General features: G+C 31.9%; 1 protein-coding gene across 1 annotated transcript; it reads right to left on the bottom strand.

The window, feature by feature from the left end:
- Positions 1 to 973: 973 nt before the first annotated feature.
- Positions 974 to 17,869, bottom strand: LOC118070195 (laminin subunit alpha-1-like). Its single transcript, XM_035088630.1, has 12 exons — positions 17,848 to 17,869; positions 16,006 to 16,232; positions 13,416 to 13,646; positions 7,646 to 7,882; positions 6,964 to 7,122; positions 6,585 to 6,881; positions 5,596 to 5,856; positions 4,942 to 5,421; positions 4,415 to 4,641; positions 4,125 to 4,312; positions 3,727 to 4,008; positions 974 to 1,275 (listed from the first exon to the last, which is right to left on the bottom strand). Exons 1-12 carry the CDS (start codon positions 17,867 to 17,869, stop codon positions 974 to 976), a joined length of 2,913 nt encoding a protein of 970 aa, XP_034944521.1.
- Between the last annotated feature and the right edge of the window lie 287 nt (positions 17,870 to 18,156).

Here is an 18,156-nt window from a genome sequence, read left to right as displayed (position 1 = left end):
TAAACATAAAATCTTTTATATATTTTTCAAGACCTACATAAACTGCATCAGGTATTTTAATGACATAATCAGTACATTCTGGTATATTATAAACATTAATGATATTTTTTTTTGCAATTTCTGACTCCATAAACTACTGTTGTATTGATATGTGGTTTGTTTAAATCTTGAATAGAGTCTATATTTTGCCTTACGAGAACTTTGGTCAAAAATCCAGCTAAATTTCCACTAAATGTTGAATGAATCACAGTAAAGTATATAAAAATTATTCCAAAAAATATTCTGAGTGGCGAAATATTAATTGGAATCAATGCTCCTCCATTAAGATAGTACTACTGGTTTTAGAATTTACGTTCAGAAATTACTGAAACTTGGCATATTGGTACATTATAACATCATAATTAATCAGTTCAATTTATAAAGGCCTGCAGAGCACAGAAAAAAAAAAATTCCACAATCAAAATTCTGGAATATTCTTGTAATACAGTCATGACACTACTATCATAGAAATTAGAACGTTCAGTTAAGTGAAAAAAAATAGTCTGTGATTTCCCGTAAGGATCAATGATGAAGGCAAAACTTTTTAAAAATTAATTTTTTCTTTCAGTCCTCTGCAGGCCTTCAAAAATTTAACTGTTCAATTAATAATTATTTATTAATTAATATGATGTTATAATTTATGAATATGTCACATTTGATTGAATTCTGAACGTGAATTCTAAAACCAGTAGTACTACCTTAATCACAAGTCAAAGAATATCAAAAATTACAAGTGCAATCTTTTTAACTGTTTTCAACCATATGACAACAAATGTTGCAACCAGAACTAGAAAAAGGAATATCAGAGGCCAAAACCAATAAAAGTTGACAATTTTTTCTAGAAGCGTACTAAAACCTTGATGATGTAAAAAAATCACATAATTCTTCTGATCTGTACTACAAGAAACGTGCCAGTGTTTATTTGAATATGCCATCAAAATTTGGATCGTGAGAAAACCAACAAATACATTCTCATGCATATACACTGGGTATCTTCTAACATCAACAGACTTTGGTGGAACGTAAAACGGAATTTGATGTTTAATAATCTTTTTAATGAATCTAAATTATCCCCAACTGTTGGACTTAAAAGTTTTTCAAGTTCTTCACCATGATATGAATCACCTGGTATAAATCTAGGGTTGATAAAGAAATCTGTTGGGTATATTCCTACCATCAGGTATGGAACTGACATTGGATCTGCTAGATCGAAATTAAAATCAAAACACATAGTCTCTAAATTATAGTAAAAAAAATATTTTGAGTTTAAGATCATGATAAAAATTTTTTTTAAATTCAATTCAACAAAAAGAATACTTTTGGGAAAACTTCGATGATAAAAAGTCCAATCATCTCCACGAAATGTTTGTTGCCCAATTACATACCAAAGCACAGGTTCACCATTACCAAAAAGATCATGGGTATAAACAGCAGGATATCTGTTGTCTTCCAGACAGAGATAATATACTGTCGAAACATACGTCCGTGTCATATTTTCAAAGACTTCATTTAAACTCATACTCAAGCATTCAATATTTTAGGTATGACAAACACTGTACAATTCTGGTTACATGGAGAGTTTTTAAAGACGTTTAAAATAATAACAACAATAATAAAATATTCAAATATTTGAACATTTGTGAAAAAAAAGCAAAAGAACATTTTATAAAATATTAATTCAATCTGTGAATATACATGAATCTGATAATAGTCTGTCAACATGCAGGTTATTTTATTCGTTGTATGATGATAGAGTAATAGAGTAAGAATGAAATTGCACACACACCCTGACTTTAGAAATATGTTTGTTCCATTATTATTGTAACACATTGCAAAAATAAGCACATGTTACTGTAATCGTGAGCTAGAGTGTGAAAAGTAGGGCGCGTTTGTTTGTTATTAGAGCTTAGTAACATATATATCATTTTTTTTTTCACTATAAATTACAAAAAAAATCAATGTATAAGCTACACATTTATTGCAAATAATCAGTACATATCAACTGATCACATTTAGAATAAAAACATTGAATAGAAAAATTTAGTCTCCAATATGATGCTAAATAATTGCAATAATTGATTAAATGAACATATTGATTTTAAAAAAAATTGACATAGAAGCTTTAAAAGATTCAAATTTCATTTACTTTTATCCAAAACAGAATAAATCACAACAATTAAAAAATGCACAGCTGAGATATCTTGAAAATTTATGCATTGAATATGCAAAATTGAAGAATACCCATAATTTATTATAATGGTGTACAAGAAAAAAAATGACTATTTTAATAAAACTTTTCACACCTCGCAGATTTATTTACAACTTCGATGAGTCACTAATCTAATGGATTCAATGAGCACCTGGAGATAGACTTCATGTATTTGAAAGCACGTGGGATGCCACGTATGTAACGGAGCGTATCATTCGGAGGTGAGAATAAGAAGGTGAAAAGCCACAGGACTCTCAGTCGTCTGCCTCGTAGGAGGTTCATTAACATCTCAAACGAGTCATGAGTCTACTAGACTCAGACAGCTTTTTGCTGCGTTCCTTGATCTTTTTTTCGATCATTTCTTTATTTTGCAAAGACTCTCTTTACTTGTAACAGAGATGAAGTTACAACTCTTGGCATTAATGAAGCCGTTCTACTTTCAAGAGTAATAACAGTCTTTAAAATATGGTATTCAAACGTATTTTAAGAACTTTAAGTGTCAAGTATTTATCCTTGATCATTGCGTTTACATAATTTATCTTTTATGTCTCCTCAATAAACTTTGATTTAATAATAGATAAACTTGTACTACTTGTTCCAGTGAGAACGGTAGTAAGGATCTGAAGAGGTCATATTTTATCTTAAATATTGAAAATTCATTCTGTGATCATATAAACGTATCTCATTTATACCTTTTTTGATATTCGAAAATCGGTGTTTCATTCAGTTTTGTGATGAATACAGTTTTCTCAAACAAGCTGGAAGAATCTTCTCACAACCAATGAATGATCAAATTATTATATTGATTAGCACAAAAACTCTAGCCTCTGTTTCAAAGAGGATGCAATATCAATACCTGAATACTTCGCTTCTAAATAATTGATGTAGGTAACTTAAATCATTGATGAAACTTCAATAGAAAGAAAATTATAGTATGCTGATGATTACTGTTTTACCGTTCAGAACAGTCTGTCTTTAAAAGAAGTTAGATCAAAATAATGAACTAATAACTGAAGTAAATAGTCTGTCTAAGTATTAGTTGAAAAATACATAGTTAAGTTAATTTTAATTAACATCTTGGAAATTAATGAGCTCGTTTTACTTATCCAAGAGTGATACAAGTATTTTAAATGAAATATTCTTACGGATCTAAGGACCATTGAGTTCATAAAAATAATTATCCTTATCACAAGAAAAGCTATCAGGTTCTGAGGTGCACTGGGTTATTTATTGATGTCTGCCAACTGGTTAATTTCACGCTTACGCGTGGGAGAGTTGCTTCATGCGTAGGTAGACAGACGTCCTGCACCAGCCTCAGCTGGACGAGGGTCAGTTTTAAAGGGAAACGAGGAAGAAAAAGAAACGAGAATGACAAAGAACAACCAATGTCTTCGTATTGAGGCCAATCGTATCTCTACTGAGCATTTCTTCATCCGACGAATTTCGATAACGATCAAAGAAATCAATTTCACACTTACCGATACAGCCATTCATTGAGAGCCCGTAATGATCCACATCACACCGGTCACATCGATCTCCATCGACTCCTGGCATGCACTCACAGCTTCCGGTGATAGGATCACAGTCGCTGCTGACAGCTCCCACGTCGCAATCACACTCTCTGCAACCTACACTGACATTTCCGTAACCTTCAATGCATCGAGAACAATCACGACCACTGAAGAGCGGTAAACATGGACACTGGCCACTTATTGGATCGCATAAACCCGAACTGCTGCCTTGAATGTTACAATTGCAGGCTGCAAAAAAAAAACAATTATAATAAAATGGTATATTTTGTTTCAAAATATTGATTGTTATTTTTTAAGACTTTGTGTTTTTGAATGAAATAAATTTAACTGTTGCAAATACTTACGTAAACAATTTTGCCTCAAAGGATCACCATAATGAGCCTCTTTACATTTATCGCATTTCCAACCCTCTGTATTACCAAGACATTCCAAACAGCGACCAGTTTCTCGGTCACACGTTCCGCCGTTACAAGGACAAAGTTTACAGCTTCCGCCAAGCTTTGTTGGATCGCCAAAATAGCCGACATCACATCTTTAGAGTTATAAATAGAATGTAAGAGTTATAAAGTATTGATTTTAATTGAGTGCATTATTGTTCTTAATTTATTATTGACTTTTAGCTAAAAGATGGTACCTTTCACAATGGTCTCCAATGTATCCCTCAGGACATTGAATACAAACGTAGTTACCGTTAGGGTTTTTAGGGTCATCTGCTCGACAACTGGGACTAAATTGATTCGATGGTTCAAAGAGAGGACAAGCACATCGTTTGCAATCTTCTGGAGTTCCTTGAGTTGCGTCTCCGTAGTAACCAACAGCACAGCGGTCACATTTTGGTCCAGTGGTGTGATGTTCACAAGCCTGAAAGACAATTCAGGTCATGTATCAAATGATGAATAAATATTTTGTAATATATGAAATTAAATATTATTCAAAAACATAAAAATTTTATCAAAATTTAAAGTTAGCTATAACAAAGATAATGATGAAAAATAAAAATAATCAACAATATTGTTTTATTCCACTTAACAAGTAAAAAAAACCTTCTGATCATCCATCAATATTCTTCTTTAACTTGAGCAATTTAAACTGTTCTCTTCAATATCAGTTACAAGTGAACTTCTACCAGTTCTCTAATGTCGATAAACTAGAAATACTTACGATGCATTCTCCCATGACGAGATCGCAGGATCCAGCATGACCGTTACAGTCGCATTTAACACAAATATGATGATCCTGGTGGTCAGTACCATTGACGATGACTTTAACATACCCCCATGCACAATTCTCACAAGATAAACCTGCATATCCTTCTGGGCACTTGCAATGTTCTACACGACTTTCATTACCGTCTTCTGCACGTTCTCCAATCGGTAACATGACAGATAAAAGACTTGCTTCCACTTGTTCTGAATGGTACTGAGCTCTTAGCATCAAGTGTTCAACATCTGCCAAAACTTTGAGCATTTGCGATCGGGTGACTGGATCTCCTTTGTATTCTGTTCTCCTACGTCTTGTATAAATGTCATGGATTTCTTCGTGAACGTGGTACCAACCTTGTTCTTGAAGTGGAACAGATATTTCTGCTTCTTGCCCATTATACTGTTCTTCACCATACGCAATTCTCATTCCATTTTTACCCTAAAAAATTTAATATCGAAATTAATTATGTACAAAAAATTTCTTATGAGCTGTGATGATTTTTAATAAAATAAAAATACTAAATCATAACTAGTTGAACTTGTTTTTTCTGGGTTTATTCATTGTTCAGTTTAATAGAAAAATAATAAATATAAAAATTACAAAAATATTTACCACAAGAATGACGTTAGGTTCAATAGTTGGTTTACCACTTGTGTCACCTCTCATAACAATCCAGCTTGTAGAATAGTTCAAGTTGCTACCATAAGACGACAATCGATTACCAGAATACATTTTCGGAGCAAGCCAAAATGGACTTTGATATTCGACTTCGTAAGCCGCAAGGGTTAACCATCCGTTGTCAGGATCAACAGTTGGAACTACTGGTCTCGATGCATTGATGTCTGTCACACGCCAGTCACTTAATGTAGAAATCTGCATTATAAAATAATTCATTTTTATATTATAACAGCAGATACTATGATATAAAATCAAGCCAAAGTTTTCACCGAGGCGTTGAAGTAATAATAACATGGAAAGTAAAAGAGGACAAGCGTCCACCCTCATTTATCGTACTTGACCATTACCAAGAGTCGTTCGTGCGACAGCGTAATTACGGGTTGCTGTCTCGTTCCGAGTCATGAACACCGATAGCAGGGATAGGCTCAAGCTTATCCAGTTCATCATCTAACGATGATCGTGTCTCTGAAGCTTCATCCAAGCTTCATTTCTTTCCTAAGATACTTGGCAAGTCCTTAGCCTTGATCGTTATGCTTAAACTTTATTCTCTAATATCTTTTGATCGAAAAGATGATAAATTTAGATACACTATCATGAATTACCGGAACATGGTATTATATTAGGAGGAAATTTGCCTTTTGAATTTATGTACTCATCATACAAATTAAGGCAGAAAATTTCATCCTTAAAGAAAATTATTGAATCTTAAATAATTATATAACTTTAATCCATAAAATTGTTATTCTTCAAGAAAATTAATATAATTATTAATTATTTTATAGTTTTATTCAACTGATTATAAATTATTTACTAAACTGGTATTGCTTTGATTAAATTATTTACATAAAGATTAATCGAAGAAATAAATTATCTGTGCGTTAAAGTAGTCGTTTATCATGCTAATTATTATTCTGAATACTTACAGATTCATAAACAAGCTTTGCAGCGGTACATTGATCGGTGACACCAAAGCAGTCACATGGTAGACATCCTTCAAGATTATCGCGAGTCAATGCAAAGAATCCTGACTTACATCGATCACAAAATTCGCCACCAACGTTCGCTTTGCAAAGACAATCACCTTCACAATCGTGAGAAGGTAAAATTCCTCGTGAATCACATGGACATGGCATGCAGTCAGGAAATTGCCGATAACCTGCTGCACATTGGTCACACTTGTAACCTGAGAAGCCAACTTTACAGTCGCAAGCACCTGCTACCTAAATGATATGTTTTTCTTATTCATCTTTTATTAAATGTACTCATTAATTAAACATTCTATAAAGATAGTAAAAATTTTACCTTTCCTGGGTAGGTATCATCTGGAATGCAGAAACCTGTGCTGCCGCCAATATTGCAATGATCACATGGTATACAAGGATGAGGATCATCAGGTGAAACACCATTGGGCCTGTAGTAACCAACTTGACATTTCTCACAGTTGATTCCCGTTGTATGGTCCTGAAATATCAACATTAATTAGCTGATTATTACTTTACAGGTTTTTATCTTTTGTTATCCAATCAAACGTTTCAACACTTTCAAGAAATAACAGATCTATTTTTAAATAAAAAATTATACCCTGAGGGAAATAAATTTCTAAATTCGAATTTCAAACAAACTAATGACTCCTTAGAATGTTTATAAGTATTTTACTCAAGAAGACATTTTCTTTTATCGAAAATAATAAAGTTTACCAACTAAAATAAGGCTGTAAATTAATCTAATGATTTAGAAAAAGATTTCTTTCAATGTTCATTAAGAGATTAATTAATGATGTTATGTACAGATCTAGGATGACGAAGCTTTCATTGTTTTCCAGTTGATGATGTCGATAGATGAATAAACATTGGTCTCAAAAAATGATTTTAAAAAAAATGTGGTAAATAGATCAGTTAATTAACTGTTCCTCTAGATTTATTGAGACGATTAATTATACATTCAATGGCTTTTATTTCTTTGTTTTATTTATTGATGATCTTACCGAGCAATTTATACAAACACCACCCCCACGGTATTTCCCCCTGATGTCAAGAGACATTCGTCTTTCAGCAATCTCTGGATCGTATCTACATGCATTTGCATGTCCATGGCAATTGCATTTCTCACAATGAAAGCCTCGACCAGCTGTTCCAGGTTTCCAAGCCACTTGGTTGTACATCGAACAACATTTCTCGCATCTTTCGCCACAAGTGTGTCGTTCACATTCACACTCTTGATGCTGTAATAAACGTAACGATTTAATAAATATTAATCATACTATTATTGATGTTTGTTTCTTCAGCTAAAGCAAAAATAAGTGCGTAGGAAAAAGAGAAAGTTGAATAATTGAAGGTAATCTATGGTATAAACATACTAGCATTCATTTCCGCCGGAAATCAACGATTGTATTAGATTGAAGTCTAATACAAGAGCCTAAAAAATTATACTTGCGATTAGGATTGACTGAACTCTTGTCTTTTGAGTTATTTATAAGCCTTCAGTAGTATATAAGATGCGACAAACTTATTTATATCCTCTCTCTCTACTCCTTTTCGCAACTCAATCATTATGTCTACGCTACGTATTATTTAACTTGAACGACGTTTATTCTAAAAGGAAATGAGAAACACATAGTATATTTATACAATATTTATTACAGAAATATTTATACATTTTTTCAAATTTACAGCCAGCAAATTGGGCTGGTTTTTGAAAGATAAATGTATATCGACAATTTAGAGCCAAAAAAAAAGCAAAAAATCATCCTAATAAATTTGAAAGCATTTTTAAACCAGTTTTTCGTGATATTAAAGCTAATTTATTATTTTAAAAAATATAGATTATTTATTTCATGGTATAGTACTGTTAGAAACCAATAACGAACTGAGAACAGCAAAAGCTCTTTAGTCTCGTCAGTCTTTTATAGAAGGTAATAAAATTATCTGCCACTATACAAATGGATAGCTCTCTCTTGGAGTGTGTTTTATACGTATCTATTTTAGGCGTGTATACTTTTAGTAAGGCACTTTCTTGCTTTACATATAGATGTAATACATTATGTATATAAGTAAGTACTAGGAAGCTTTCAAAGGGTCCCCTTTTTCTATTGCGTGTTATAACGCGTAACTCGAAAACTATTGCTCGTAATTTCTCGTGTACTTATCAACTCTCGTAAAATCTAATTTCCTTAGCGTGCATTATTCTGTTAACTGCATACATTTACAAATTACCAGGTACTACAGTGTTTGTAAGAACCAGAACAACCGTAAAATGTTCCAGACATGGAAATTATCGCATTATCCAATGCAACGGAAGGTAATGGAAATTATTTAATGGAATCAGAACAATGTATTATTTTAGTAGATTGTATATTAAAATATCTCATTATTATAAGTAGATATAATTTATGATGAGTTTTTTTATAACTTATTAATAAAATAATGAGACTTTGTATTGATTAGTCCTATAATTATTCCATGCTAAACAAGTTTATTTTATCATTTAATTGTGACTTCAAAAAAAGACAGAAAAGTTTTTTCACAATTTATCTCACTATTTGTATTGAAACATAAAAACAATTAAAATAGAATTTGTGAGTAGTTTTTTCATACCTTGGATGTAAAAAATACCTATCCCATCTTGGTGTTTATCAATAAATATCAAGATCGAGAATGATGTATAAGAAAGTAAAATCATGTATTCTCAAGAGTTGTAAAACACGACTACATGAAAGTGTTTTCGATAAAACTACTAAATTGTGATTTAAATGAATGTTATCTTTTGAGTCGCAAGAAGTTATGACGAGCTCAAGGTGATACACGCATAATCATTATTGACAAGCAGATATATGGTGGCTATCAGGTTGAAAAAACCTTTGATTCGATCGCGATAATTAAAATAACGTTGGACGAAAAATTCGGTAATTATGCCTAAACTGCATGATTACCGATCGTCGTTTCAATTGTCACTGATCTGCGTTTGGTACCAAGGGAATAGTGAGGTTGATTGCTTGATAATTTGTCGAAAAAGTTTGCCAAACATCTTTAAGCGCTTGCAAGTGTATTTCCAGTCGATTTTTCGTTACTTTTTCTTGTTGTCTTTTCCAGGATGTGCTTTCGTGATGGGTCCTTGAGGCTAGTTTGCCGGTAGATACCTTCGGTCCATGAAGAGCACCAACATACCTTCGGTGATGGAGACTGGACGTTTCCACTTATTGACGAATTGGCACCTTTGGAGGTACTCTTTTGACCACTTTTTCCAAAAACTCGAAATTTTTTGAGTTAACAATTGCCATTGTGATAAATGAGTAGTTGGTAAGTCTGATAAATTCGGTTCAGGAATGACTTGTAGGAATTGTCCAATCAAAAAATGTCCAAGTGTTAAAACCCCCAAGTCTTCAGGGTCATTAATAAGTGAACGAAGTGGCTAAGTATTCAGGATTCCTACAATTTGGGTTAAGACCCCTCTTAATTATCAACGTTCATATCTCCACAAGAGTCTTTCAATTCAATTAAATGGTGATATGAAAATTGATAGTTGACCATGTAAACCATGTATCTGTCATCACCGATATCAAATAAGTGCACTTAATTTCTTTTTGCTTATGATCAACTTGTTAATAAATGTTGCTACAATACCGCAATTGCAAAATATTACGATTTACACGCACATAATTCCCATTTTTACAACACCGAATAGTTTCACGTAATACTTTTATCCAGAAACTGGTCACGGTCTGCAATAATAACAAAAAATGCGAAAAACTGCATCTTGTTCGAATTATAGTTTTATACCAAAGGCAAGGAATAAATGTACGCATGAAATTGGTGTCTGATGGAATGCCATAAAAATTACCGCAATTTATGACTTATTACTGTTATACAAAAAAACCAAAACATTCTCTCAAATGTATCACAAAATATTGCGAAATGTACTCTAAAAGTTTCAACTCCATTACCTCCCAATACTCATTTCCTCAGAGAATGAAGTCCCAATGATGAACAAATATTTCGAATAAAACATTTTCTATTCTGTGTTTGTTTACTTGTACATATTTTCCAATGATACTATTAAAAAAAAATTTCACGCTAGACACTGTAAAATTCTGATTAATTTACGTTGTTTTTAATCAACCATTCACTTTTCATTCAAAATAGAAGTTTATTGATTATAAAGAGTGTTTGATACCTAATTTTGTCGTTGAATTAATTGTCTACATTTATTTTTAATGATTGTAATTTTTAAAATGCGTTTAAATGAATAAGATTGCAATGGTCGATGATAATATTTTAATAAATGAGAAATAAATAAACAAATGAATAATTATTATATAATATAAATGTAACAATGATTGATCCTAATGAATTGTTACAATCAACGACGGTGCACGTGTGAAGGAAGAAGGCAATGGCAAAGAGTAATTGCTTGACCAACTTCAGAACTGATTACTCGGTGAACGTTTATAATTCAAGTATTCTAGTGGTGATTATCATGCCGGTAAATAACGACGTAGGATAAACGGCAGAATTGCACCGGTGATTCATCGTCAAATCGTTTGGCCATCAAAGCTTTATCTTTTTCTTACTTTCTTTTGACTGAAATTTACCGAGTTAAGACCGAGACCGCCAATACAATATTCTTATGATAAAAAGAAAAATTGTTAACTGCTCATGTTTATATCTTTGACTTATCGTTAACAAGATGCTTTCTAAAATACGTTCTTATTTAAAGTAGAAGATGAGATCTGAAATGTTCCCTTGAAAAAAGGCAAAATATTTTTACATCAATTGAGACACATTTAAGTAAAATGTTTGAAATTCTTGAGTTTAAAAATGTGTTAAGAAAAATGTCATGACAATGCGATCTATTCAGTGATCGAATTGGCTACTTGTTGCAGAGGCTACTCAAAAACTAATTCAATTAATTCAATCCACTCGATGTCGCCATAAAGAAATTCTAATTTGGCTGATCGTTTTTTTCATTTATCCAAATACAATTCAGGGGCACTAATTTATCTAATGAAAGCAGTTAGATTAATAAATATCCAATAGGTAATAAATTATCCTACAGTTTTTTTTAGCTTCAGCAACATGAAAAATTAATTTGCAACTAATTTTATAGAAAAACAAGACTGTCGACTAATTGCTAAATTAGACTTATAAGTCCAATATATATTAAACCTCATGAAAAACAGCCTCCTTCGTCAAGGCTGTACAAAAATGTGCGTCAAACATAAATAATAACAATGATGCAACTTAAAAAAGTCTTAAAATCATTGAACGCCAAGTATTTAAATCTAAGAATCAACAATATTTAAAATGAATTATTTTCTTCGATTTTTTTTTCTTTTTTTTAAAGAAAAAATATATTACGTTTTATGAGACGATAAACATAACAACCAAAAACTTGGCGTGACTGTTACTTATTAATTGGCTTAAATATTTTCAAAGAATCGAAATTTTATGCTTCGATAAAATCTTAATAAAAGATTTTATATTTTTTATTCATCTTTTAATATTATAAAACTAGAAGCATTGCGGCTATTCGTTTATTGATGTATTCTACCTCATTGATATTTTATTAACTTCGATCTATTAAAAATTTCAATGTGAAAATATAAAAAAAAACTGATTCTATCGAGATAATGATTTTTTTAAAAGACAATATAATAAATATCATGTAATTACCTCGTAAATAACTAGTACATACAAATAATGTTAAATTTTATTGTATATCTATAAAGACACGAAGGACTGTAATTGCATTAGAAAGTCAATTACGAATTTTCAATTACCCTATACTAAAAGTTAATTATAATACAATGATAAACAAATATATTTTTATAACGATCGAGAACATATTAAACTACTTACTTAATTAAAGCCTTTCAGTATGATTTATGTTAAAAATAAAAAAAGTCTCAAGAAATTGAAGCTCAGAAAAATGAAAAATTTGAGAGACACAAAATTTAGGAGGAGATGAAAAAAATAAACAAAAATTGAAGGCCGGTTAAACTCTTTGATCCCCTCGGCTCTTTTAATCCTTTCCCTTCTCACTTTTTCCTTTCGCATTGAACACGAACGCGATCGTGACCGATGACCGCGAGCGAGAACTTTCGCAAGTCGTACCCGTAGGAGTACACGAAGAACAACGTCAGTTCACCAGCTCAGTTAAACCCAACTACGGCAATGACCATATAAGCTACATGCGTATGCTTAAATTTATGTATTCACAATTCAGCTTTTAAGTGTGTAATGAACCCCAGCAAGTTCGCCAACTTGTTCAGGAGATTCCGGAGAAAGTATTGTGGACAATAGTAATTAATGTCGATGGAATCCGCCCAGCAAATGTCTGAGAATGTACTGTCTAAAGACTTACACTCATGTCTGCTATTAATCATGACTTTTCTTTTTTACATACATTGATGTAAAATCTCTTGAGAAGTTTAAAGAAAAGTGCAAGCTTAATATTATCATAGCATAAAAGATAAACAAAAAAAATTAACAAGATGTTATTGCAAAGAATTTTTTGAAACAACATTAAAGAAAAGAATCGTTGATAAGTGTTGGGAACATATAAGTAATTTAACTTCTAAATAGCCAAGTTGATGTTTAAACGAATGTTGATATCTATGAGCATTATATTTTATGGTATTACGCAATGAATGTATACGTTCTTAAGACCACGTTTCCTTTTAAGGAAGCATTTGAAGTATTACTTTGAAAATTTATGAGTGTTAAAAATGTTAAATTGTGATATAAATTAAGAATTACCCCATGGCGAACGCTGTATCGACACCGAGAAGCATGACCTGAACACAAACAACGGCCACCGATGCTGATTTCTTTTATGGAATAAAATGCCCGTCGTTTATCAGCGATTGCTCCACCACTACGATGAAGACCTTGAAACCTTAATTGAACATATCTCGCTTGAGTAAATTCTTGCAGGGTTTCACTGTGATTTTGTGCACCTGGTCGACCATTCAGCAAATGTGTGTGGATCTAAAAAAATACAATCATGAAAAAATTTATAATTCAAGGTTAAAAAAAAAAATAACGAAAAAATCAATTTAACAAGATTGTTTTTAACTTTCTATTTAATCTTTTACATCATTAGAGGTAGATACGAAAAAGATATGGAGAGAATGGGTATACAATTGTGGATGATAATGAAAGTATAGTGCGAGAAAGGACGAGATAACTAAAGCAAACTGTAAATCATCCACGAATGGGACCGCGAACGAAACAAATACCGAATGAAACAAGGAAGAAGGTGAGGGTTGAGTTTACCTTTAAAGGTAACTGTAATTCTGAATGGTGAACAATTCAATGTGTTTTTGAGTGTACCGCATCTACCAATTGTTCACATTATTGTTTAATGCTCTAATAAGAGAATTATTCTGAACTCTTTGATTTTTGCTTATTTCCCACACAATTTTAATCAAATTAAAGAAAAATTATCTCTACTTTTCAAAGAGTATTCAGTTTTAACAAAAAAAAATCAACAATATTCTACAAATAACTTGATTAATATTTTATTAGCATACAGGATAATTCCTATCAATATAATAGTTTATTTAGATACTTAACGTATTGTTAGTAGATAATGGATAGAATTGAAATGATTACCAAAGTTAAGCATTAGATAATTTTACTCAAGAAATAGGCAATGATATGAATTACATTTTGATGATGATTAAAGAGTTTAAATGATATGAAATGACATTGATGGTATCAAGACTTGAGTTGATCTACCTGAACCTAGTTCACAAAATTTTACATTCTCAATCTCTTGTGTAGAATCTAAAGAACCAATCATAGTGTCAGCTTCTTGATATTTGTCATCTTTCATCGATTCTCATCAAGGAATGAATAATTTTCCCACAGTCAGTTTATCAATGACTAAATCAAAAACAGTACCTGAACTAAATCAAAGATATTTTCTGCTATGACATTTTTATTGATAATGTATTTTATAAACTTTATTATCTAACTTACATTAGATTTAAAAACACTATTAGCTTAACTTGCATCAAATTATTATTTTCTTTTTATGATATGAAAATAAAATCCAGTTCATCAAACATCAAAAATCATCAGCGATCTGTTTAATTAAAACACTTGACACGTTTGAATAAAAAAAAGTAATCAACAATTAATTATTCAAAAATGTTGGACTTGGCTGGATGTCTTGCAGCAGCTTGCTGATGTATTCAAGCAGACAGTTAAGTTCCCAGGGAACTCGATAATGAGTCTTTCTTTAGTTAGTTCAGAGCATTCAATAAAAACATGATTCATTGTTGACAGACTGTTGTTGTATTTTACTACACTGAACACTGCTGATCATCTTATTGTTCTAAATTTACTATTATCTTAATGACTTTTGCTAGTTTTCTTCAATATAAATTTCAATTAATTGTCTACATCATTATCAAAGATCAGTTTAACTACTTTAGTTTCTTCTTTGCTCGTTTATCTCATTTAATACCTTGATTCTTCACAGTAATATTTTTTATTATGCTGATTTAGACTGTTTCTGATTCAAGATAACAGTTGATGGAAATTAGATCTTTTTCTGAATGATTCACTTGTTCTAGCCAAGTAATTTATTTCATTATATTACCATCGATTCTTGTTAGCAGTTGAAGAATATTTTCTCAGTGTAGATGAATGAAAAAATATAAAATATCTTCAGGGTGAGAGGTTTGAGGAAAGGACAGTGGGAAGTGATGAGAACTGAAACGAAAAGAATCTGAAGAGTCAAAGGAGAAGAAACGAGTTAAATGATAAAAACAGAGATCCCTACATTCCAACCATGTATGGTTATACTGACGACCCTTGTAAGGGATCTCACGTACACTGTCTCCTTACAAGAGAAGGGGTTGTGCAGTTTTACGCTTTTGTGAGCAATGAGAAATGTGAAAAAGAGACCGGATCACTTCTCGTTGCATCAAGGAGAAATGTCGCGCTCTGTCCCGGAAGGTTGAAGATCTGTCTACTGTTGTTACTTGAGTAGTGTTGCAGTCGACAATTAAAAGTAAGAATTTTTTAATTCATCTCGATTATCTTTAATTTCATTTTATTACAACCAAGTGAAATACTTGATTTTATTCACGCTTACGTATTAAAACTTTGATCAACAATTATCGTATCTTGTATAATTATTCAAGTATCTTGTAAACCGGATAATAATTGATGTTCGATTGAGATCGAATGTATGTAATCATGTACGACATCAACTGTACACCCGTCAAACTGACGCCGGATCAGTTAACTCGATAATTTAATGAAATGGAAAAAATGAAAACATGTATTTTTTTTTCTGTTGAAAGAAACCATTAAAAATATAAATTATTTTTACCTCTCCGTTTTCCACTGGAGTTGGTCTAGAGTACATACTTGTACAAATGACCTCGTCATCGAAATTGAAAATTGGCTTTGTGACAGGCGGAATCGAGTACCTCGACCAACACTCCTCATCACTTGGAGCATAATATTGCCATGGTCGAAATTCTTCACCATCGACAGACCTCTCCAACACCCACGCAGCTGGTCTTGGAGAGTTTGCAGCTTTTACAATAATATTTTCTATTTGATAAACCTAGAACAAAAATAAAAAATTACCATTCAACTATAGAATTCATTTAGCAAAGTCAATTTACATTGTGTACTTTGTATAAAATAGTTATTTTTGTTTTACTACATTACATTTTCAATTAGAAGTAACCAATTCAAACTTAAAAATATATTTCATCAAAAAATAATCTGATAAATTGTCAGAAACATCAAATATTTTACCTGATTTAAAGTATTCTGGCCTAATGATTTTCGATAATCATTAAATACGATTATTACTTAAGCAATAAAATGCTGTATTGATTAACTTGAAGACCATTTCGTGCAATAAAAATGTTAAATTTAAAGCATTCTTCAACATGTGATCCTGTTATTCGTAAGAATATTTTTTGTTTATTTTAAAAGTAAAATAACGTATTCTAAGGTCATCATGAAGCTAATTAAATCTTTCAAATCTCACAAGCAATATTTCAATCACAACTTCCATGAATAAATAAATTCTTCAAAATTTTTTATCGACGTAGAATTATCAATCTACGTGAGATTATTAATTTATTAACAACTTAAAAATTTTATATAACTTGAATATGTTAATCAACTTGTAATAATTTTGTGTCTTCAACTGGAAATGAGATTTTTTTATTCAGTTAACATGAAAAAAAGAAAAAAAAAACAAAAGATAAATATATTCTGTCGAGACTCCCGTGACTCTTGTGGTGAGTAATTAATTCCTGAAGATCTGAGATCGTGCAGGATAACCTGCAGGAACGACCTGTCTTTTGTTCCTTAACGCGTCTCACGCACATCAACTGCCCACTCGAGTCTTGTGCTTTCGAATCATTTATACCTTTCATAATGCACTTTTTCGCACAATACTGACACCAGATCCGAAAGTATGATACCTTGAAAGGTAAGAAGAGAAATATGAATTTATATATTCGAGTCATCTGTTCAATATTAGACATTTAAAATTGTCGAAATAAATAAAATATTTCAGATATTATCTCTGCATAATTTATAATCCGATCTCAGAATATAACTGCTCGCGTTGAAGATTATTTTTTATCTTCAATCGGATCGCGAAACGATGGAGAATCGACAACAGAGAATTAACGATCCAATCGATGTGTGCTTTTGCACTGGCCCTTTTTTTCCTTCACGTCGCGTTGTTTCTCGTTGTCCTCAGCAATGCGACGACGCCCACTTTCGGTCATAAAGACAGATCGCAAGTCCAACCATCGCTTGAGTGTATTGGACCAAACCATTTAAGGTATTGCGTCTTCAGCACCGACGATTCGACTGATGCTTGGTGTATACTCATGCTACCGGATTGTCATGTCCATTTTTCCCCATTTATTTGGACATGCAATACACATGAGAAATGACTGGGAATCTCAAATAATAAGAAATAAAAATTATTCCAAATTAAAATCAACTTATTGGAATAAAGAAAACCGGTTTACACACGTACTGAGTTCTCAAGTTGATATTACTATTGATCGGCACTCTTTCTTTTTTGGAAGGAAAAATTGAAAAATAAATAATTACATTTTTATCTAAAGTGGCAATTTAAATTTTTGTAGGTGGAGTTTAAACATTTCACGATAATTACTCTCTTCAGACATACCGGTTCTTTCTCCGCGGGGCATTCTCTAAATGTTTGACTTACACACTCTTTCGCAGTTGATGCAATTGGCGACGTGTCGTCGAGACTCAACGAGCCATAGTGAATGCTTCTCGCTCCTTGTTATTACTGAGAGAAGAAGAAAAAATTGAGCTTCACAGCTTAAGTAAAAGTAGAAAAAGTATTTGAGAAAAGGAAGCATAAATGAAAGAAGATGATTGAGTACAAAGAGGGTTATAGTGAACAAGGAAACCGGCAAAAGTTTCTCTGCTTAAATATTTATGGTGTAGTGAGAGCACGTGTACGTCTGCT

Source organism: Chelonus insularis, unplaced genomic scaffold, assembly GCF_013357705.1.
Source record: "Chelonus insularis isolate UGA/USDA-ARS -01 unplaced genomic scaffold, ASM1335770v1 contig_563_pilon, whole genome shotgun sequence".
NCBI lineage: Eukaryota > Metazoa > Arthropoda > Insecta > Hymenoptera > Braconidae > Chelonus > Chelonus insularis.
The sequence above is the reverse complement of the archived record's forward strand: the minus strand, read 5'-3'. Positions and strand labels throughout refer to the sequence as shown.